Below are 23,160 nucleotides of genomic sequence, written 5' to 3' on the forward strand. Positions count from 1 at the left end.
GACAGCAGTTATTGGTTAATGTATACCTGCAAGTTGTGTCGAAAATAAAATTATGTCAATAAAAGAAAAACAACAACAAAAAAACAACATAATTTTCACTACATAACCATCATGGCCAAAAGAATTCATGATAAAGATATCTGTAGAAAATTTGAAAAGAAAATACTGTAAGTCAAATTCATCTTTGTTTATTGTGATATTTGTCTCTTTTTTGGTAAATAAATTACATTCAAAATTTACAGAGGTGGAGAGGCAGACAAAAGGAAAACAGAAGAGAAAATTATTTAAGAGGTGCTGGATTGTTTGAACAGTATTATCATATATCTATGATTAGCATGTTATCAATATTTCATTTTTAAATATCAGTTACAATCAATACCAGTATTTCACAACACCCCTAAACTCTACTGTATCACTCTTGTTAAACCACAAATGGAAACAGAATACATAACCATATATATATATTTTTTTTAAAAAAAAAAAAGCTTACATTTCCATATCTAAGTATTTACTTTCTTTGTATCTTTCTTTCTTTCTTTCTTTATTTATTTATCTATATTTATTTATTTGATTTGCGTCTGTTCAAAGAGCTTCCATGGGCCCTTTCTGTTTTTTCTTTTTGATCAAATTAAATCATTTCTGGCTGATAGCAAATGCCCAGGGATACAATAATCCATCTATCATTTAAGTACTGATTGCAAAACATCCTCAGAAGAAGAATCTCATACTTCAATACAGGAATAGGAAGACAGAGTACTGCGTGGTTCATAAAATAAATTCAGTGTTTATTGTTCTGTGCAGCAATAAACAATGTAAAAAAAATGCATAGACATTTCTCTTTATAAAAGCAATGTAAACATTGTGAACAATGACCTGTGACCTTCGACAGCAATCAATTAGCGAAAATGAATTGCATGGCCTATCTGCTCTTTATCACACCCTGTCATGTAGTACAATAACTCAAATACATGTATACATACATACAGTAGTTGTGCATCAACAAGATGCTCTATAGGGCAAGGAGCCAATTGCAATAAAAGCACTGCAGCAAATAGGAGGGGGGGGGGCACATAATGGCAAGGCCTGAGAGTTGATTATGCAAATACCCCAGCTGCAAAGGAACAATAACTCTGGAAATTCAAAGACAAACCATAACACGGAAGGCTATTGTCTCGCATTTGCATGTTTGCTTGACAACTAGAACCTGCTCATCATGCCCATCTTGTTCCGAACAATGTCTTTGTGTTCATACAATAATGCACACATCACAAATTGGCATAGTGCATTGTTTCAGTCACATGAAAGCTACACTGCTGGCACCGGCGGTCCCAGCCCAAGACTTTCATAGTTTTAAAACTATTTGATTAATATGGTATAGAAAATAAAGGGAAAATATACTTCATAAAATACATAGATCCAGTTTCTACACACTGAACCCCCATAGCTGGAACAATACACATTCAAATTAGCACATACAATATAATCTTCATGATACATATAGGGACCTCTTAAATATAGAGCAAGCAAATAAAAGCCAACTTCTACTCTGTAAGCCTATGAATATTTATTGCAGTGATGAAGAAATATCTCCCATTGTGATTATATCTGTAGATGGCATTTCTAGCAAAGCTTTTGTTTACACTGCTGATGCAATAATACAGTAATTATGCTTCTGCTAGCTATTAGAAAACCCATGATTCTGTTTTCTGTAACACTATAATGAGATGGGAAATGCTGAAATATTTTGACTCACTTAAATCCCTGAGTGATCAGCCGCTGATGTCTGAAATGCAGAGGTACAGTACGTTTTTATAATAAGTTTTTTATTCTTCTGTGGCAAGTAAAAGACAAATTATAGCTATTTTTTATACTTTTTTATGTCAAGTTTTTGACTCTTTTTGATGTTTTTTCAGATCAGTGATTCTTTAAGATGTTGTACATCCAGTGTCTCTGTGTGCTCAGTCTGTCTTCTTACACTGACTGTCTTACTGTAATATTTACTATACTATCTTTGAACAAAAGGCACATGAAATCTGTGCAAATTAGTCATTTATTGGCCAAACTGTTCCCTGCAGAGTGATCTCACTGGTGCTGATGGCTCTCTGCAGTCCCCTATAAGAAGGACAGCTGTAGTCTTCTGCAGGCGTCAGTGTCTTGGCGTAAGCGGCTCCATCTCCACCACCAGATCACGAGGCCGTGGCCCCTTACTTAACTCCACCACCCGCGGGACCACTGTGGACCAGCGGTCTAGAGGGGGATAAGAAAAGAAGGATTTTCTTTGATCTGTATGAATAAGTCAGTGTGCGCGCCATGAATATATACTTATTTGTTAATGCATTTATTCATAAGAGCACAGTGAGAATCTCACCTCTCCGCAAAGCTCTGACGCTCTGCTGCAACCCGTTGGCTTGGCAGGTCTCATTCTTGCCTGGATCTTCGTTGATTATTGCCAGATTCTGATTCCAGTGGCACCAGTTCACCTCATCCACCCTGATATAACAAGACACCAGTGGGCTTGACAGTTCTCTTTGAAGTGGCATTGGCACTGCTGAGTGACTGTGATTGTGGGTCATGCATTAATACCTGAAGCACCAGCGTCGGTCAGGTGTGCCATCCCAGTTCTTCCCCACAGTCACCATCTCCCCAGCTCGAAAAGACTTGCGGAGGCAGACTGGGAAAGAACGCTCGATGTCCAAGATGGTCGTTGCCCACTGTGAGAAGACATTATGTTTAATTATACTATTTAAGCCACTTACATGACAAAACACATTTTCTTATTTGCATGTTGTGGTAAATAGCCATGCAGATTGATCTTTTAAATTTATGCCTCAACAGAAATACAGTAGAAGGGAGTGGAAATTGTGCTGCTCAAACCAATTAAACCTCTGAAAAAAACAAAAGACAACAATATCTGGATGGACTACCATGAAATTTGGCACAGATATCCACGGTCCCTAGAGTATAAATCCTGATGATCCCCTGACCTTTCCTCCAGTACTCAACTGATTGCCATGAAAATAGGTGAATAGATTCACGTGCCCCTCAGGATGAGTCCCTTGCCCTTACCTTACTATTGAGCATGATGTACGAATGGTACAGTGTTTGTTATTTATAAGATATTATGCAATGGTTTTACTGGTCCAGCCCACCTGCGATCAAATCGAACTTTATACGGCCCATGAACTAAAATCAGTTTGTTACCCTCTGATTTACGTGTTCATACTGGGAGCTGCAGCTGCAAGAAAATGGAATTTTTCATTCCTGTAAGCACCACCAATGAAAAATGATCAAAACCTGCCAAAAAAAAAAGGCCAAACCAAAACTATCTGCATGTCTAGATACCAGATAAGGTAAAGACACTACATGTGTTTTAATCATTTGGAAGAACTGAACATGAGATCATATTTCACTGACAGTGCCCACCACAAACAGCTACTTCCATCTCACCTGAAGCTTCCAGATCTTCTTGCTCTCCTTGGACACCTGCCCCACTGTCTCTCCCATCAAAGCGATTAACATGTTCAGCAGCAGGACAAAGGTGAGGATGATGTAGGTCACCAACAAGATGAGGAAAACTGCAGGATACTGTGCACTGTGGATCATGTCCAGCTCTCCCATCCCAATGGTCAGCTTAAAGAGGTCAAGTAGGAAAGCACTGAAGGTGTCTGTGTCCCTGCAGTCGGGGTAGGTGGGACAGCCCCCATCACACTCTGTGCCCGGTGGAGGACATGCTGTCAGCAGGGACACCAGGGCTGTGTGGTGGGAACAGAGGAAGTCTGGTTATGTGTCTATGTGCACTGAAAGGATTAGTGCATTAGTACAATTGCTTTTTTTACCAAAAGTTAGATGAGAAGATTGATACCACTCTCATGTCTGTCTGTTAAATATGAAGCACCCAGGAGACACTTATCTTAGCAAAAAAAACTAGGAGCAGGGGGGAAACACCCTGTTAGCTTTAGGGTCACAGTTAGCTTAAATTAACCTGACATTAAGACTGAAAGTTAATAGCTTCAAGTTAATGGTTAGATATTTAGGTTTTTGCATTAAAACTGGAAGCATCCTCGTCGTAACTTCATATTTAAATTAATGGACAAAATATGAGAGTGTTAGTGACATTAACTATTTCCTAAAATGGCAAACTATCACTTAAATTAATGCAGACACAACATTACACCTGTAAAGTGAGGTGACCATGAGCCTACAGTACCTGATGCATATCCAATCATGAAGAGCACGTACACCAGCAGAAATCTAAAAAGGTCTTTGAAAAGAATCTGTGAACCAAAAGTAATAGGAGTGGTAAGACACATGGATAATGATTTTTAAGGTTAATTAATATTCATTGGTTTATTGTCTCCATTATCTAACCTTCTGTATCATGATGCTGTAGGTGCCAGTGAGCTTCAGGCCTCTGGTGAAGTACAGAGTGTTCATCCAGCCCAGGACGAGTGCAAACACCATCACAGACACATAGGCCTTAATGCCAGACAGGTAGAGAGCAGTTGTGACAACAATCAGCACCGAGTAGATGAAGCTGGAGAAGACACAGAGGACGTTTGTCATGATGTTAAAGTTTGTGATACTGGAGTAATACTTGAAGGCAGGCAGATGTGATTGCTGGCATTTGGCATTTTTAACAGAGTGTAGACAACACAGCCATGTTGCTAATGATTTGAATCAAGATGGTTCAGAGAGGTGCTTGACATTCTCTGCTCTTTGTTTGGATCATGGGCTTAATTAAAGATGTAAACTGTAAACCATGCCAGCGAGGAGGCTGAGAAATTAATTAGATGACTCAATTAAGAGGATGCAAAATTTGCCTCAAGTAAAAGTCAGCAAAAGCTACGGCAGAGGTGAGGAAGAGGGGGACGGAGGACAGAGACTTACTACAGCAGTTGAAAGGATCCATCAATAAATAAAGACTTCACCCCAGGGCACTTCTTCAAGAAGAGGTCCTTAATCTGCAAAGAGCAGGAGAGGCATTTCCATAATGACAACAACACTGTTGTTACAGGTTTGCGAAAGACCAGTCGTGAGCAACTAATGATCAAATGATAAAGAAGCGTCAGAGTGTGTTGACTCACATTGGTGAGGAAGAAGAAGATTCCTGATGCCAAGGTGACAATCTCTCCTGCCATGCGCAAGTAGTCAGAGGATGTTGTGTAAGGGTACGGAGGCTGGAAGGAAGCAGGACGGGGGTTTATCAATTCACTCAATCCGAACATTTTAGCAATGAACAAAATATATACACAATATACGTATGAACATCTACAGGAAGAATTTAGCCTGTCAGGGATGGATGGATGGTTTTAGATTTCTTCAATAACAACATTACTTACAGACACATGCAGATTGGGAGCAGAGATGTAAACTACCATCCAGTTTAGAAAGGATTTTTCTCTGCTAAAAAGTTACAGATATACTATACAACCTGTTTGAACTCCTTCATATCTACACACCCTCTTCTGCAACTCATATCACCATCTGCGCGCTTGACTACCATGGCTTCTAGAGCCTTCAGCCGTTCTGCCCCTCGCCTCTGGAATTCTCTCTCCCATGACATTTGCAGTAGTGACTCAATTTCCACTTTCAAATCCCATCTGAAAACACACCTTTTCAAACTGGCATATTCAGTCTGATTTAACGGTGACACACATATGGTACCCTGGCCTGCACTGATGATGACTCCATGATGATGATTTTATACCTTAAATTTCTAATTAAAATTTTTGTCTCGTCGTTTTATTATCTTTTATTGTATATTACGATCTTTGGATACATTGCTGCCTGTTTTTTTAACCGTGTCTTCCAAGGTGTCCTTGAGTGCTTTGAAATGTGCCTATTAATAAAATGCATTATTATTATTACTATTATTTTATTACTGGAGGTATGTGGCAGTGTTACTTTTTGGCAGAGACTCTGCCCTCTGCCTGTATTTTCTTATTTTCTTCTTATGTTGTTGTGTTTGGGACATAAATGGGCTTGACCCCCACAGCATCCAGGTGAGGTTGGGATTTTATAAAAAAGTGCCAGATCATAAGCAGCAGGCATCCAAGAGATACAGCGCTGGAAAAAATGCAAATACAGCAAGGCGAAACAATCCTGCAAGGTATATCTTTAAATACCTGTTATATGTTCATGTATTGTCCTGAATATGCATTGGCACATTTAACAAATTCACATCATGAAGCACTGATTTGTTCCGATGCAATATGGTGGTTTCACACCTACCGTTCCCTGTGTTGGGTGGTAATAAGCGACCAGGGTGAAGATGATCATGGTGATGAGGTAGGAAACCACACTGATGTAAAAGGTGACGGCAGCAAACTTCTGCCATTTGGCCCTCAACAGCTCATTGATGGGCTCCACTGCCAGCATCTCATGGCGGTTCTGACAACAGGACCAGAAACATGACACTTAAAGATCTGTGTACACACTCTGACTCAGGTTTTTGATATACTAAAATACATTTTTATGTTATGCCTGGTTGCTTTTAATACTCTGATCTTGAGGGAAACATTTTCAGTTCAACAATTTCAGCTGTATTTTGTTATAGTTGGAACAAGCACATAGATAGAAGATTTTTTTTCACCTCATTGCGGCTGTTGTAGACCAGGATTTCAAGCACAGACGGTTCCTCTCCACAAGTATCCAGTGAAGACAGATCATAGAGGGAGGAGTACACTGGCCCATACGCCCAGTCCTTAAACTTACGTGATAGATGACGAGCTTCCTCATCTTTGATCTCCCGTCGAATAATGTGCTGAAAAACCTGTAGGAATATGGAGAAGCTGACCTGCTGACCTTTGACTAATTATGGCCTGTAGAGATGTGATGAAGAAAACACTTCCTTTATTATACTCATGCTGCTTGACACACTGATTCATCATTATCCCTACCCCGATCTTGCCCAGCTTGGCGGCCATCATGAGGGGTGACATGCCATCATTGTTGAGTACTGTCTCCAGGCTGCAGTCTGGGTAGAGCTTGACGCTCTTGATTAGCAGCAGGTCGTACATCTTTGTGAGGAAACGTGTGTTGTCCTTGGTGTTGTCTGCGATGTGCACTAGGGCGTGCAGCACCGTGTTTCCACGTGAGTCCTGGCGCCGCAGGTCGGCCTTCTTGTGTGGATTCTCAGTCAGGTAGCGCACAATGTCAGGCTGGTTAGTGCACGCAGCCAGTGAGAGAGGCAGCTCACCTAGGCAAATAGGGAGAGGGAGGGAGCACTCACTTCATACTGAATTCACAGGAGATTAAAGCAACTGTATTTCAGATTAAAAATAAGCAAATCAACAGGAGGGTTAATTAAGAACTGTAGCTGGCGTCTGTATGTTTTTGCAAAGCATACTAAACACGGATCAAAGATTTGACTTAAATCCCCGCTATGAAAACAGCACAATTAGCAGTTGTTTGAAGGAGGAGCGCAATGGGGCCAGAGTGCCAAAAGCAGCTGCTGAAAATGAGCCGTTGCCATGGGTGACAGATTACTTTGTCACCTCACATAGAAACGCTCCTCTTCATGGATTTGCACGGGTGCATGCAGAGTGTTAGCGTGAGTCTAAATCCCATTAGCCATCAGCCCTGCCAGGTTCCTGTTCACCTCACTGCAAAGCTCCGCAGCAAATTACTCACACTGTGCGCGGACACGCTGGGATTTGGGAATGACAAGCGTGCTAAGTGCAAATAGAAATCATCTCCTCTGTGATGAGTGAGAAATATAACGCATGAATGTAATCAAATAAACAATTCTTAAAATTGGGTTGGGTAAAAAATAAAACAAGAGTCCAGAACCAGCTACATATCTTTCAGTGCTGTTGGAGAGTAACATTAAAATCAATTATATCTGCTGTAATTACCATCAGAAGGCTAAAAGGACACACTGATATAAATAAATAACTGTTTTTTTGTCTGGGTACCACAGACTGTGATATTGGAGGTTGTTTCCTAAAGTAAACCACAGAGGGCGATGTTGAGCGCTGATTTCTATGCCTCTCTAACAGGTCAGTGAGGTCCTGCCCAGAGGAGGGTCAGCAGAGGATGTTTTCTAAACTGCAGAACACTGACACCTTTCACTGGACAACCTCTTAAACATATGACATCATGCTTGTCTTTTCATGTGTTTGTGGAGCACCACTGATGACGGTTTCTCTTACGATACTTCAAAAAACATTTGGCTATGAGTTGGACTTCACCTCTGGACCACAGCAGGATTCTGACTGTGTTAACTCAGCCTAAACCTGCCACGTTAAAAAGAGAAAGGGTGGGGTCTTATGTCACTTTATTTCTCCATGGCAACTGCGGTTCCCTTGCCAGGACCATGTCCTGTGCGTTAACTATGTTATCTTGGCAGCTGCTGATGTACACATTGCATAACTTTGATGTCACTTTTGTGCTGTAAAAGACAGAATAAGCATTTGGAGCCAGTGTGGAAACTCAAAGAGTGACCAGTGAAGTCATAAAAACCGCAGACACACCACATTATTACTACCGCATGAGGCAGAACATACAGTAACAGTTTTAACAGAACTTCTGGTGACCGTCTGCCTGCACTGTTTTACCACCTCAGGATGGAGAAAAAGGTTAGCTGAAAACGGGAAATACAGCAGCACAATGAACTCTTTTGTTTCCACTCTAGATTTATATGCTGACAAAGGTCATTACCAAAGTAGAAGTAGCCCCCTTCGTCTCTGGGCTGGAAGAAGCGTCCCCTGGCTTGGGCGTGAACATCAGCTCCCTGCTCCACCAGCAGCTCCACATACTGCTTACACCGGCGCTCTATAGCAATGTGGAGCGCCGTCTGGCCTGACAATGCAATGAATACATTTTACACATTTTAACTATTATTAGTATTCAAAAGTGTTGCTTTGTGTTTAATTGAAGAGTGTCAACTCTTGTCATTTTATCTACAGTATGTTTTTCTTTTGAGAAACTGACGCCCAGTTATGAGCTTGAGGGTCGAGGTCATAAAAAACAGACTAAAAGCCATAAGGGTTAGGGCTACATTTACGTGCAGGTTGTTTCTATTGGGTCAGAACCCATAGAAACTGAGCCCTTAAAAGTTTTTATGTTGTCACATAAAAGTGTTTCCTGCATGAGAAAATAAAGCAGAGTTTTTGTTCAAACTGACCATACTTGTGAAATGTACAGAGTCCAATTAAACAGGCAACTCAAGCAATTTTAGAGAAAACAATAAAGAGCAACAACACTCTTTGTGTTGAAAGGTGTTCTTGAACCTATTTTTTCCTCTTTAGTCACAGCAATGTAAAGGATGAGAGTCAAACAAATGAGGCCTGGATCTTCTCTTTCACAGAGCTGTACACATAGATAATACAAATACATGCCTGAGGCCCCATAACCGGGCCTCAATCACCAGCCAGGACAGATAAGGCAGCTCTCAAAAAACACTGTCTCTGCTAGCTTTAGCCCAGCATAAGATGAAGGGATCACCGTCTTGTATAAAACTGCAAAAGTCAAATTACTTCTTTATTTAAACTCCTTTTAATTGCAAATGACTTGTATGTAACTGCATGTTACGATCACATCCATACCTCTGTAGTAGACATCCCTGAAGGGCGTATTTATGAACTCTCTGAGGTTTCCAGTCTTCTCTGCTATGTCCACCAGCAGTGGGATGGTGTCGTTCTGTCCACCGTAAAGGTTCAACAGGGCTTTAGGCAGACATGTCTTCCCTGTGGATGGCTCTGGTGGAGAAATGAAATTAAAACAAAGAAAACAAACAAAGTTTTTTGTGTATGTTCACCCATTTATTTTAGTATACCATCATCAACATGACCCATAATGTTAAGTGTAGATGTTTAGGTTGGTTTAGTCAAGTTTGCATGTGTACTACATTTGGCAGAAGCTGGAAATTTCAACCATTTATCCATGATGATTAGCTCTTTATGATAATATTGAATTTGTTGTCCTACTCCACAATCTTTACGGGTATACCCTGATAACTGCAGAACTACCCCCTGTGGTAGAAGAACCCCTGGTTGGGAATCTAGTTTCATATAAAATGTGACCTCCTGGTGTGTTCCTCTTAATGTTCTGGGAATGAACCCATAAAATCAGAAGACAGAGTTCTGGGAATTGTTGCATGCAAATAATTAAGTAGCATTCATGAGGTCAAACTGTGAAAGACAGAGGTCAAGAAAGCCCCTCGCTATTTTTAGACTCTCATTTTTTTTAAAAGCTCTGTAAAGCCATGTTTCACTCTGAAGGAGATGACAGTTTGCTGTGATTTCTCTCTGCTCCTTGTTATAAGCCTGAAAAAAACTTCTTAGACACACACAGGAAGCTTTCCTTGGGCCTGCCTCTAGCAGGACAAAGACTCAGCTCCACCATTTCCCTCTCACATCCTTTGAGCCAAAAACAGCATATAGAGGGGAGCAGGGGAACACAAAAGGCCAAAGGTAAAACTGTCACTAGATGAAGCTGAGCTTCTGTTTTAGAGCAAAGGCAGAGTCGAGATTCAAGAGAGAGAGGTTTGACAGAAACTGTGCGATAGAGTGAAAAATAAATCTGCATCATCTGCATCACAAAACGTTCCTCCTAGTCAAACCCATTTTGTTCACTTCTAGTCTGTCATGTCAAAGAAAAGCAGTGCACAGATATCACATTCAGCAACAACCTTTTCGTCTCACCTCTGAACTCCTCGTCAGTTAACCTCTTTTCATGAGTTTGCAGGTACTCCAACAGGCCATCGAGGGCCTCGGGGTCTGCACGTGACACGCAGTCGAAGAGGAGAGAGCGGTTGAATATTTTCATTACTTTTGGCGGGTCCGAACTTTGACTGTCGTCACAGGACGTCTCGGTTTTACTGAGGAGACAATAACATGACATGATGTCACACATTACAACTAAAACTAGATTTCCCTTCGTATCCATGGACTCTATTCACATTTCATTGACAGAAAATTAAGAATCCAAAGGGTGTTTGATGCACAAACCATCTTTTAAGAAACCATCCACACCCTCAAGTGCTCTAAATAGACCCCTGTGTGTGTCGGACAGGTAGAGCAGCCTAAATATTACCTCAACGGCTGCAGAGTGACCAACAACATGCTCTCTGTTAGATCAGTGAATGGGCTGAATGAGAGACTGCTTTGAGCACGGTGTGTGTGTGTGTGTGTGTGTGTGTGTGTGTGTGTGTGTGTGTGTGTGTATGTGTACATACTTCCTCATGTGGCACACCTCTGTCTACAGAGTGGCAGTTGTAGCAGCTTTTCATTTTTCTGACAACATTTTTCCAAACCAGCCCTTTTGTCCCTGGAAAAAATCCACTGTAGGTTCACTACTGACAGAAAAGTAAACCCGCAAACTGTAAAGTCTAAAGGAACATACAAGTATTAAAACCTGTAAACACACATGAAATGTAGTTTCAAGACAGTGAGGGCCCCTTCTCACCCTCTTGGGAGCTTCTTCCTGCGTCGTTTCTGGTTGCTGGTGTTCCTGTAGGTACCATAGTCAAAGAGTGAGTCCATGGGTGCTTTTTTGGGGCCTTGAACCACATTAGACTCGTATATGGTGGATTCCAGTAGGTCCATAGGGGTGGAAATGCCCTTCTTAAAAGCACCCTGGAACTTCATCCGCAGGTTCTGTCTGCCATCTGCGGGCTGACCGGGCTGAACCAGCTCCACGACTGAATCCTGACTCGTGTCCTGAGTTGATGGGGAGTTGTCCTCGTTCTCAAACAGGTGGGAGAACTCCGACAGGTTGAACGCTGCATCACTCTCAGGCTGAGCGGCCCTGCCATCGCCTGCGTCCGCAGAGAGAGCATCGCTGGCAGGAACAGAGCTGAGGGTGTCGGCCTTGGACAAGGCAAGGTGGCACCTTCTGAGGAGAGCAGAACGGCCCTGGAATGAACAAAATGTTCTGGGTGAGCTGCGTGACCTCTAGGTAGTCATGGAAGTCTTGTGCAAATGGAAAGAGAAGTCTTAAAGGTGGCCTGTGGAGTTTTCTTGTAAACATACAACGTATTTCCTTCATCATAAAACATTTGCAGAAATTATTTTTAAAATATTTTAGGCTACATCATTGGCTGTGTTCTGTATCACATACTAACATCCTCCCGGCTACATACTTAATCTGTATGTACTGCATACTAAATGAACAATTAAATATGTCATTAGCAACACACAGTTCACACTGAAGTTTGCCCAAGCAAGACAGTCACGTGACAGTTTCATACTGGATCTGACCATGGGCAGATACTGAGACAACGGGCTCCTGGGCACAACTCTCCTACATATGGGCAAGACACAATGATTTTGTGGTGGTTTTGTGTCTCTTTGTAGTCATTATGCATCTTTTTGTGGTTTTGTGTCTCTTTAGGGTAATAAAGGTTAGCATTCTGTGTCTTTTTGTGTTTATTTTGTGTCTTTTTCTAGTTGTTTATGTCTCTTTGATGTAATTTGTGTCTTTTTTGGTCATTTTGTGTCACGTTTTCTGCCTCTTTGTGGTAGTTTTGCCTGTTTTTCTAGGTTTTTTGTCTTTTTGCAGTTCCTTCGCATCTCTTTGCAGTCTTTTTGTATGTTTGTGTCTTCCTGGTTTGTATTTGTTAATTTGACATTTGACATTTTGCAAGCGAAGGCCCCTGACACCTTTAGCCTCTTTGCCTGTGCCCATAGTCCTATTCAATAATCCATCCATGTATCTGACCACTGGTCTGACCTGGCCAGCAGCTCTCACATCTTCAAAAATGTCGCAGAAAATTTCCCAGTGTTATTTGGATAAAATGAGCACATATTAGGAATTTAAACAGCTACTTTCTTGCCTGAAAAAAATATTAAAACTTATAAACGTGATATATTAACAGCTTTTAGCCTGACTCTCAAAATCTCTCCCATGGTGCAGGCTTAAGAGAGGCAATGCATTGTGGGGCAGTTGGGTATGTCCAGTGAGCTCACGTCTTATACTCACATACACAATTTGACATCACACTGAGTATGAGTAATAGTCTCTGTTTCTATGCACTTCCAAACACAGACATGTTAAATGGCTAAGAGTCTTCTTCTTCCCTGCCTTTGCTGGTGCACTGCAGTATATATAGGCATGTTACCGTGGCTGTTCATCAGTGAGATATATTGTAAAACCAATGGTAGGACTGTGTATCATGTCACTTGCATGTGTGAGATTCATTAGATAAACAAAACCCACTGATAGAAAAAACGCTCCAGCTAGAGGTCAGAAACTCAACAAAGAACCTTCAATCTTCAATCAACTTTATTTTATAACGGCCACATTAAAACATTTATTATCTCCAGCATCTGGGCATTTGTGATTTCTGCTTTATAATTTTTTATTTGTTTTTTTCTCTTTATTTCTACGTTTCTTGCTTGTTCGAACAGCACTAAGAGAACTTGGATAACCCTAATGTTGGTGGACCTGATTAATTCCAGGTCACATAAGGAAAGGAGGATGTGCAAATTGAAGACAGATGCAGCCAGCAGGAATTACCAACAATTCCAACATTGTACTTTAGGGTGGGGACCTCAGGAGAGCATGTAAAAGTAAGATTTCTTTTGTACTTGGAGTTAATGTTGTTATATTGTTGTGATTGTAGAAGAGTTTTTTTTAGAAGTAACACCCACCTAAACTACTGCAGGAAATAGCAACATTACATAGATTATTCTTTATCATAGGCATAGTCATTATGACAGAAGCAAAGTGAACAATATAATAGAACAATGTATTGAGTAAGAAATTGTATGAAGACTACAATTACCAGAGGGACCCTAGAAATCGCTACTTGAAGCCTGAGAAGATTTTGAAGTACATATTTGGCCTTTAACCCCTCTTTACCTCATTCATCCCTTTTATCACAATGGTGTGCCAAATTCCTCTTCAGGGAAAACTGGAAATGATGCTGAAGCATGTGGGCGTCCTGTAGAAACAAAAAAGAGTCATCATCTACTGACACAGGCGTACAGACAAAAACAAATCTGTAGGTCTTGAGTGGTACAAAAAGAGCTCTGTCGTTCGGGGCTGGGATGTAAGGAAAACGTAGGAAAGGACTGATGCCAACACCAACAACATGGCTGTGCGTCTGGCTGCTCATTGGTCAGAACGATATGTTTCCTCCATCACACCACCTGTCTGTTTAACACTGGACATATTTACTCATTACAACTGGTGCTTTTCTGCACAGCTACAGTATGCCATCACACAGGACTTTGTACAACATGACATGCACACATGTTCCTCTTGAAGCTTCCTCTTAGATTGAACGGTTTCCTCAGTTTGTTCATGACACTGACAACCTAGCAAAGCCAGACTGTGCTACAAAGGAGCAACATAAACATGGGAGCTGGGGTCCCACTAAGGGGAAGGCATGACTCACCACCCTGCCTGACACACAGGGATTATCATGCCTTTACACCCCAACGGGCATATGATAGTAAAAAGACGGAGGCACAAAGAGAGGCTGCCCTTGATAAACTATTACAGCAGACTAAGAGCAAAGGATTAAGTTGTTAGGTGGACGTGTCTGACGGCAGAGAGGACCCACCGTGTATTAAACCTGTCAGAATGATAGAACGGGGTCGTAAAAAAAAAAAGTAGACCCAAAGCTCACATATTATCCACTTATTGGGTCAGGGAGTGGAAATCCACTTGTGGGAATTTCAAATGTGAGTGACTGTAATGCACTGAGAGAGATGTGGGACTTCCTGCTTACTGTCACTGCTGATGTGACATTATCCAGAGCAAGAGAGGCTGGAGGCTCTGCTGGCTACTGGGGGAAAAAGTAGAAAAAAAAAATCAATTAATAAAAATGATTTTAAAGTTTTTGCATGTGACATTTGTGTGTTTCTTGAGTCACATATAGTAAATGAAACATAAATGAAGTAAAGGTTCATGACAGATTTTAAAAAAGTGGATTAACTAGTCATGAATGGGCATAAATAAAAAAAAATAAAAATTACATATTTCTCAAAAGGGGCATGAAAGAAATAAAAAGTGACATGACACACACTGTTGAAAATGTTAAATAAAGATAAGGCATCATGAAAAGTCGACCCTAGTCTTAATAATAATTAAACTACTGTAAGATCAGTTCAGTAAGTTTTCCCCCATGCAAAACGGTAAAATCTAATCAATGTTTGTGACTTTAATGACATTTAACGAAGAGTATAAGGACCAGAGATGTTACTTACCTTGTTCCAATCGGTTGATCTTATTTTGTGTTTCTTCTTTCTTCCTCTAAAGTTTTCCGCAGCAGTTTTTCCATAGTTTGAAACTTTATTTCTCTTGTTGAGCGCTGCTCTGCTGCCTCCACGGGTTTATTGTGACTCCTGCCACTTCACACTAAATGCTTTGACTAAATCACAGTTCGCCTCTCATCCGTGCGTCCGACCGCCGGTAAAGTCCATCCGAACAACGGATGCTTTCACACAGCTTTTGGGTGGGACAAAAGGGGCTGACTCTGAAGGCTGGAGCCAAGGCTGATGTGTAAGATGTAGTACCACTGATGGCCGCTAGGCGCTGCCTAAGAAAACAAAAATAACTCAGGCGTCAGGAAAGACCCATTCAGCAAACTATCTGAGAAGCCTCTCACTTATTCCTGTAACTTTTGGGAGGTTTGCACAGTTTGCATGTCATCAAAAGACATAATGGTCTAAGCAGGATATTTCTTCTCATGAGTGTGTTGGTCATTAAACAAACTGTTGCTCCATTGATGACAGAAGAGAAATGATGTGTAAGCCTTTGTTATTGTGGCAGGTCATTTGCTCACTGCCTGTTGCTAACCTTGTCCTTTTTTTCCTTAAATGTAAGAAGCCATCCATAGTCAAAGTTGACATAACAATCTCACTAGGAGGTCCATTTAGTAGATGTTCTGGAGCTTTCCATCACATCATAGTTTCATCATCATAGTGTCATAGTTCTGCAAAAATGCAAATATCAGTTTTTTTTAAGTGCTTATCTTTTTTTTCTTTTTTGTTTGTTTGTTTGAATTGTTTTTTACCTACCGAGGTACTACCTTTACTTGGATATTGACATTTTTTTAAGTATATTAATTAGAAAGACTTCAAAGCAAGTGATAGACAGTACAGGCACTGATTGCAAATGAAAAGTCTAACAGTTTTCTGGAATGTTAAATTTTTTGCTTGTCATCTTGTTGGCTTTAAAATTGAGAGTTAAAGATAATTTGTAACCTTGCTTTCTATCCCAGTTTAATCACTGCTGAATAAACATGCCTGTTGTGAGCAGTATTTCACAAATACTGACCCACCTCTCAACTATTCAAAATCACCCAGTGAAGTACAGTTTAATAAATCTGTGGAGGTAAGGAGTGGTGACAAAGAGAGCAGGAAGAGCTGTACACAAAAGAAAAAACTACTCCTGGTTAGTTTTCCCCCTTGCATTTATTGAAAAATTTCTACCTGTGCTGTAGCCGACCCATGCAGGGTGTGAAAAAGCTTAGGAATTTATCTTAATGTATTATTATAACTGATGCATCAGTGTAAGCATATTTTTTTATGTTGCAGCAGGTCAAACTATTTTATACTGTACTGTTAAGTAGTTTAATTTGTAATAATGCATCATATTTTCCTTGATGACTACATGATTTATAGCCCATATAAAATGCTGATCTTCAAAGTAACAAGCAACTAAAGGTGTCAAATAACTGAAGTGGAGTGAAAGGTACAATATTTTCCGATGAATGAAATGGAGAGGAAATATAACTTGGCAACAAATTAATGTGAGTAAAGTGCAAGTATCTCTGAATTGAACTTATATTAATTATAGAACTGGAGTAAATGTACTTATTTACTTTCCACCACTGCAGTTTGCTTTATCTGATCTGTGATGTGTAGGGTAAAACAGCGATGTAAAATCATAGCGATGCACAACAAGTAAAGAAAGTCAGATGAATTATTGCACATGTTTTTATTGCAAATTATGGTTTACATAAATTGAAAATACATGATTTGTTATTTGCACTATACACGCACTGCAACATAATTTCAGCCACAAGAGACACATCAGATGAGCATTTCAGCACATGAACCCAAAACAGTACTGACCAGCCAAAGGCCACCAACCTTCCCCTTTATTCAAGGTCAATATGATGTCAAAATATAGCATCTGAAATTCTACCTTCCAACCATGTAGGAGGCAAAAAGCCATAATGCAACACTTTATATCCCTTCAGCATCGAGTTTTAAAGAAAATACGCTTTCAGTTTTATGTAAGCACCTGAGAGCAGAGTGGACAGAGGAGCACTTTGTGCTGATGAAGCATCACTTTGGAAAAATAGATTAAAATACATTTCAAGTTCTGCATAGCATGGAAGTATAAAAGAGACAGACAAGACCCTCAGTAATAATTAACAGTTTGCTCTATAACAGCTTACCTGCTTCACACAAATGTATAAAATATATAGAGGACTAAAGGCAGAAAAGTTGACATGGTTGCTTAAATGCTCTGTAGCTCCAATTTAAGGCAAAAACAGGTGAACACGCTTCAAAAATGACGCAGGAAAATATTCTGTTTATGTGTTTTGTATAGTTTGTGTACCTGTAATAGATAACTTAGGAATATGTAATAACTTAGCAGTAAAATTGTTCATTAAAAACTAAAAACTACAATCCCCACAAAACATGGACAACTACACAGTATTTGTTGCGTATGATGAAGAACATGACGTCTTTTCCGAAGTGTTTGTAAAAAATTTGAGTTTAGTCAAGTTTATTTCAATATAAGTCATTTTAAAGTCTTGTTTTGTCCTTTTTTGTATGAATACAAGTAAATGCAGCCCTTATCTTATCTCAGGATATAGAACAATAACAATTTAAACATATGAAATTAAAATCTTTGATAAACACTATAAGGTGTCAAGATTATTTTTGTTGTATTATATACAGTGTTGATAGTGATGTGGCTCATTAAATTTGTCAGCATCACTCTCTTATTTAAAGCTTTTGTAACAGTCCTGGTTTTAAAAACATTTGCTGAGCAGCATTTTGATTTTTTGGTATAATTATCTAATGGTGAAGCACATAATATCTGTATATATTATTGTTGCTTTTGCTGTAAAGAAACATGACTCTTCAAATAGAGAACAGAGAAAGAGTGAGTTTAAACCTGCAGCTGCTTTGGGAAACTTGCCTCAGAGTCAGACAATAGTGAGGAAAAGGCAGAACGAGAAAGCCAGAACAGGCACACAGATGATTAAAAGTGCACAAATATTTGATGTGTAACGACAGAGTATTATAAATACACTCCCGCAGTGAGCTGTCAGATGACCTGAGGGGAGACATGTCAAGATGTAGACTGCAGACTGCAGAATGTAAATTATTTTGTAAACTAAGTGGATCACTGGAGGAAAGAGACGCGTCCCGCAGTCACACTTTATAATCAAGATCAGCATTCAGCTTATTGTACATCTCATAAATAGCGTCAACGGTGGCAGTGAAGTTAATGAGGAATTTTCGGATTTTTTCCAAGCATTCCTCTTCCTTGACGTCGCGGCCCTTGGAGAGGGCCCTCAGGAAATCTGTCTTATGTGGAGCAGCGAAAAGAGCTGCCTAGAAGAGCAAATACAAACACTACATTTGTACACAACTTGGCATTTTGAATGCTCAGCAGTATATTTCTTCACAAATAACACAGGGCGAGTCATACATCTGCTCTCATAAAAGACATGCCTATCAAACTCTGAACTCACCTTGAAGAGCTGCTGCACGAACCAGCCATGATACTTTTTCAGGGCTATCTCATAGGCTTTAGTGACATTGACTCGAATGAGGTTTGGGTTGCTTTCATCCTTTTCACCGTCCACCAGACTCTGTAGGAAGACTTGAATAAACCGTAGACCCCTGGTCAATAAAGAAGACAAGCACAGTTATAACAGGTGCAGACCAGTTTTTAAAGAACACATGCAACCCAGACATGTATAAAACCTGAAATGTCAAACGTCTCAAACCTTTTTAGCCACATAAGTGCCAACGTTGCTCCAACTTTGGGCCATTCTGCTCCATGCATTTCCTTCTCCGCCTCCAAAATCTGCTGGAGTGTCTTGAACCGTCCTGGGTTGGTGTCATAAACAGCCTTGATTTTCTGTTAGGAGTACAGTACATTTCATTGTATTATAATGTTACTAAGAGATGCAAGAGTAGAGCGACAGATTGAACTGAGGTCACATCAAAGAATTATCATACTTACTGTGATGTTCCCAGATATGTCTGCCTTTATTGGGGCAAAAATGGTGGAGCCAAGGCAGTCTAAGGAGGAATATTTACACAAAGAGTGACTGAGAATTTAAGGAGTAAAAAGCTATGTATAAGACTGACTTTTTAAAATTCATTTCATAAATTTGCAATCATGAAAAAAAGCTTAATAGTTCAAATTGTCAGTGGCCCTTGCAAAGTGTTGAAAGCACCACTGAAATGCATTAAATTTTCAGTAACTCTAGTTTTCATTCAGGTGTTAATGACACCATTACAATGGCATTGCAGTAAACAGTCCAAAGTACATGTTATTTTACTGCCCAGTCCTGAAACCAAATATTCTGCCTTCTGTCCCAGGCCTGGAAGAAATTCAGCCACAGAAAAGGTTCCCTTTCTGACACAAAACTCAAATTATTCATGATCATCCAGCCAAAAGAAATCAACACAAATAGAGTTCATTTACTAAAACATACATATGTCTTCATATACAGAAACCTCATTCTCACCAGTCTTCCAGTCTCTAAGGCTAATGGTAATGTTCCTGAGTGCAACTGTGCACACAGTTACTTGGATTATTATTCACTAATACAAAAATATATTGATATTGTACTATACTGTACACAAAACTGGTGAAGTTGACCTTTCACCCTTACAAGCTCTTTGGTAGTCATATTGCATCACACTCAAGTCAAAATCCCAGACCTAAAATGTAAAATGTCAGGCTGAATTAATGGCACAATATGTATAAAATGATGCACAAGGCATTTAGATTTTTTTAATTGATGAAACTGAACACCTATTAAACTGCATCCTGGATCTGAATATTTTAATTGATTTGCATTATGTATGATTTAGCTTTAGTTAAATGGTGGACAGAGCAGAATGACACAAGACAAACTTTAAAAGAAAACTTCACTAGGAACACTTAGTGTTATGTTGAATTCTTGAAAAAAAATGTTTTTCTCGCCTGCCTCCTGTGAACGAAGAATCCAAAAACAGAAACTTCTTGATAAATTTTCTGTAAAATAGGGCTGGGTTTATTAACAGAAAACCTACATCAAAACTTCTGTTTAGAGAGTTGAATCATACTGCATAAGTTGTGTGAGAGATTATAAAGAGATACTCTAATATAGTTTTACTGTTGTTAAACGATGGCCCCTTTGACTTCAATTCATCAAGAAATGTCTCTGTTTTTGGATTCTTCGTTTATTGAGGAGGCTGAGAAAAACAATTTATTGTGTAACTGATATATAAATGGTCTTTGTAGGTGAATTACTCATTTAACAGCAGACTGAAAGCTGTGTTTTGTTGCCCTCTTTGGTTGAAAGTTTTATCACTGATGGGTTGGTTCGAAGTGCGCTCTGCTGCACCTGCAGCCACACCCACCAGTTGTGTCACAGGGTCCTGGAGTACAGTACACTTACATCACTGCAGCAAGATGAGACGTTACAAAAACAAGATTTTCAGGAGAAACTGAGAACATTCTCGACTTGTTAAAACAGTCTTGTGACCTGGAATAAGCAGGCAATGAACAGAGGTAAAGCAAATCAACCTGGGCTGGGCCGTCAGTGTCTGCTGTTATTATAGACACATCACCACAGTATTATCATTAGGTGTCCTTTAATTAGGCTACTAGAGGACCTGAGTATTTGGTGACGGGATGGTGAACAATGAGAAGTCTAGAGTCCCGACCACACACAGCTCCTGACTGACCCACTGACACAACAGACAGCTTTCAGCTCCTGAGCTGTTAGTGGAAACTACTCATGACAAAATCCTCTCTATTGTGCTAATCTGATGCATCGCCATGACACTGATATCTTGTTTCAGAGACATCCTTATATTGTATTTTCTGCTCTCTTCACAAGATTTTTGTCATAAAGACAAAGTGCAACAGCTCTGAAAAGCCACAGTAGAATCTATTTAACAGAAACGCTGAAGCTAAAATAGACAGGAATAAGTTCTTGAATATTTTTTTGTTTACAAGCAACATCCAGTTCTCTGCTTGTTAAAGGCCCTGCACACCCACATAGGTGTTAATTATTCTGGTTTATTTAGGCCTCTTCTCAGGTTGAAGCTGGACATACCCATGCAGCGAGTTTACTGAGGTCACTAAGCTCCAGATACTTAAAAGAATCACAAAAGTATGACTTGTCCTGCATTTAAAACAGGTGCAAAACTATCAGGGGAGTCAGGAAGTATGGTCCATGCATTCAGTCCTGAAGATGAGATCCAATTAGGCAACCTAATGTAAAACACCTGTGTGAATGTACTATGAAATTGTGCAGGACTTTAATGGCTTGTAGGAAAGTTGGCCAAGAAATTTCTAGGTCAGGAAAGACAATGGCGACAAGGAGGAAAGAGTTTAATATCGACATCAGACTTGATTCCTCTCAAGGGTTTCACGTGGCAAATTCAATGGAGGACCTTTGGCATATTAATACAGAATGAAGGCGCACAAAGATGCCCTGGCGCACCATGCCGCCGGTGAATGGGCAAGGGGAACTCAACACCGTACTAATCAATTTTCACAACTTAAAATCCAGGCCAGTGGATTAAATTATGCATGCTAAAGGACTGTGGACAGCTTGATGGAGAGAAACACGATCCAAAAAAGATTATCATTTGGAAAGAGCCAGATCGTTTCATTAGGCCTGATGAAAGTGTTGTGACAGATTTTCCTCACAACAAGTTTTGTGTCTATTAATCAAAGTTGAACAAATCCCACATGAAAGATGCATGACGGAGGAAAAAGGTCCATTACTGGGCACTTGTGTCAGATAAATTACTGCATTTGTGAGCATGTTTGGCCAGTTCAACAGTCAGTATATCATACAGCACTATGGATCTGCATGCTTAAAACTACTATCAGTTAGTCAGTGCTCTCAATCTGGCCCACTGTAACTGTACATCTGAGAACTCAGAAATATATAGAGGTGCCACATCTCTCTGCAGCTGCTGACATCATTTATATCCAGGAATGACAGCAGTGTCTATATACCTGCATGGTCTCTAACTGTGTCACACTGTGGAAACTTCACTTACCAAAGAAGGGTGGAAGGTATGACACAGCCTCCAGAAACGGTCTTGTTTCCACCTGTCTGTCAGCTGGCATCTGCCTGAACTGGTGCTCCATTAGCAGAGCCATCTCTGTAATCCGGACACACTCTTACCCCTGAAATGATAGCAACAGGCTGTCAGCCCTCCACTGCGGATTTACAGTGACACCAGAGGAAGCTGTGTGCCATACCCCACCCCGGGAGAGCCACCACACACACACACACACACACACACACACACACAGTCAAGTCACCTACACCGGAGCCAGGTAGTGGCGTAATATCCAGCCGACGGCTCGTGTGATCGACCTGTCACTGATAGATCCGGGTCATCGCCACCTGTCGGGTAAAAGGGCCGATAAACGGCGCTTAGACAGAAGTCCAGAACAAACACAAGACCGGCACCTGATGTGCTCTAATCAGCTGACACTAGTCTTCCTCTGCGTTTAATCACATATGCTGCTTTACTGCCAACTAATGGAGTTTTGTGGAATATCTCAAAGTGGACAGTTACACTAGAATGGTGGTAGTTTGATGATCTGACTGAATTTGACATTTTATTCCACTTATTTAATTGAATTTATTAATGAAATATTATTTAATTTATTAATTATATCTCAGACCAACTGCAGTCGGGTATTCAAAAGATTGACACCACTTAATATATTATTTATAATGCATAATGCGCAATTCTAAACCACACACAATAAATAAATGAATAAATAGACAGATAAATAAATAAACAAACAATAATAATAATAATGATTATTATTATTACTGTATTATTATTATTATTATTATTATTTTGTTATTGTATGATTACATATTTCTAAAACCACTAGATAGATAGATAGATAGATAGATAGATAGATAGATAGATAGATAGATAGATAGATATACATACATACATACATACATACATACAT

At 39.9% G+C, this 23,160-nt stretch overlaps 2 protein-coding genes across 3 annotated transcripts; both read right to left on the minus strand.

Annotated features, from left to right (window-relative positions):
• Positions 1 to 764: 764 nt before the first annotated feature.
• On the minus strand, positions 765 to 15,369 carry trpv4 (transient receptor potential cation channel, subfamily V, member 4). Its single transcript, XM_049579565.1, has 17 exons — positions 15,159 to 15,369; positions 13,807 to 13,888; positions 11,410 to 11,858; positions 10,647 to 10,822; positions 9,549 to 9,701; positions 8,662 to 8,802; positions 6,900 to 7,198; positions 6,593 to 6,772; positions 6,232 to 6,390; positions 5,085 to 5,177; positions 4,888 to 4,961; positions 4,369 to 4,534; positions 4,208 to 4,274; positions 3,448 to 3,752; positions 2,584 to 2,711; positions 2,369 to 2,490; positions 765 to 2,247 (listed from the first exon to the last, which is right to left on the minus strand). The coding sequence occupies exons 2-17, from the start codon at positions 13,813 to 13,815 to the stop codon at positions 2,147 to 2,149; spliced, it is 2,622 nt and encodes an 873-aa protein (XP_049435522.1). The 5' UTR covers positions 13,816 to 13,888; positions 15,159 to 15,369; the 3' UTR covers positions 765 to 2,146.
• A 1,523-nt stretch (positions 15,370 to 16,892) lies between these two features.
• Positions 16,893 to 22,643, minus strand: gltpa (glycolipid transfer protein a). 2 transcript variants are annotated; one of them, XM_049578720.1, is made up of 6 exons: positions 22,493 to 22,643; positions 22,221 to 22,350; positions 19,171 to 19,229; positions 18,932 to 19,065; positions 18,674 to 18,824; positions 16,893 to 18,533 (listed from the first exon to the last, which is right to left on the minus strand). In XM_049578720.1, exons 2-6 carry the CDS (start codon positions 22,321 to 22,323, stop codon positions 18,351 to 18,353), a joined length of 630 nt encoding a protein of 209 aa, XP_049434677.1. In that variant the 5' UTR covers positions 22,324 to 22,350; positions 22,493 to 22,643; the 3' UTR covers positions 16,893 to 18,350. The 2 variants fall into 2 exon arrangements, with proteins under 2 accessions (XP_049434677.1, XP_049434678.1); XM_049578721.1 differs by having other exon boundaries at positions 22,489 to 22,643.
• Positions 22,644 to 23,160: the final 517 nt, after the last annotated feature.

This window comes from Epinephelus fuscoguttatus, linkage group LG6 (assembly GCF_011397635.1).
Source record: "Epinephelus fuscoguttatus linkage group LG6, E.fuscoguttatus.final_Chr_v1".
NCBI lineage: Eukaryota > Metazoa > Chordata > Actinopteri > Perciformes > Serranidae > Epinephelus > Epinephelus fuscoguttatus.

Bases quoted from the DNA above. Each gene is read 5' to 3' on its own strand.
- trpv4 (XM_049579565.1), bottom strand. The intron at 4,962-5,084 runs GTGAGTCAACAC...TGCTCTTTGCAG, and splicing joins TCTTCTTCTTCCTCACCAAT to ATTAAGGACCTCTTCTTGAA. The intron at 3,753-4,207 runs GTACTGTAGGCT...CCCACCACACAG, and splicing joins CATGATTGGATATGCATCAG to CCCTGGTGTCCCTGCTGACA.
- gltpa (XM_049578720.1), bottom strand. From the start codon at position 22,323: ATGGCTCTGCTAATGGAGCACCAGTTCAGGCAGATGCCAGCTGACAGA. The intron at 19,066-19,170 runs GTAAGTATGATA...TACTCCTAACAG, and splicing joins ACATATCTGGGAACATCACA to AAAATCAAGGCTGTTTATGA. The intron at 18,534-18,673 runs GTGAGTTCAGAG...TTGCTCTTCTAG, and splicing joins TCGTGCAGCAGCTCTTCAAG to GCAGCTCTTTTCGCTGCTCC.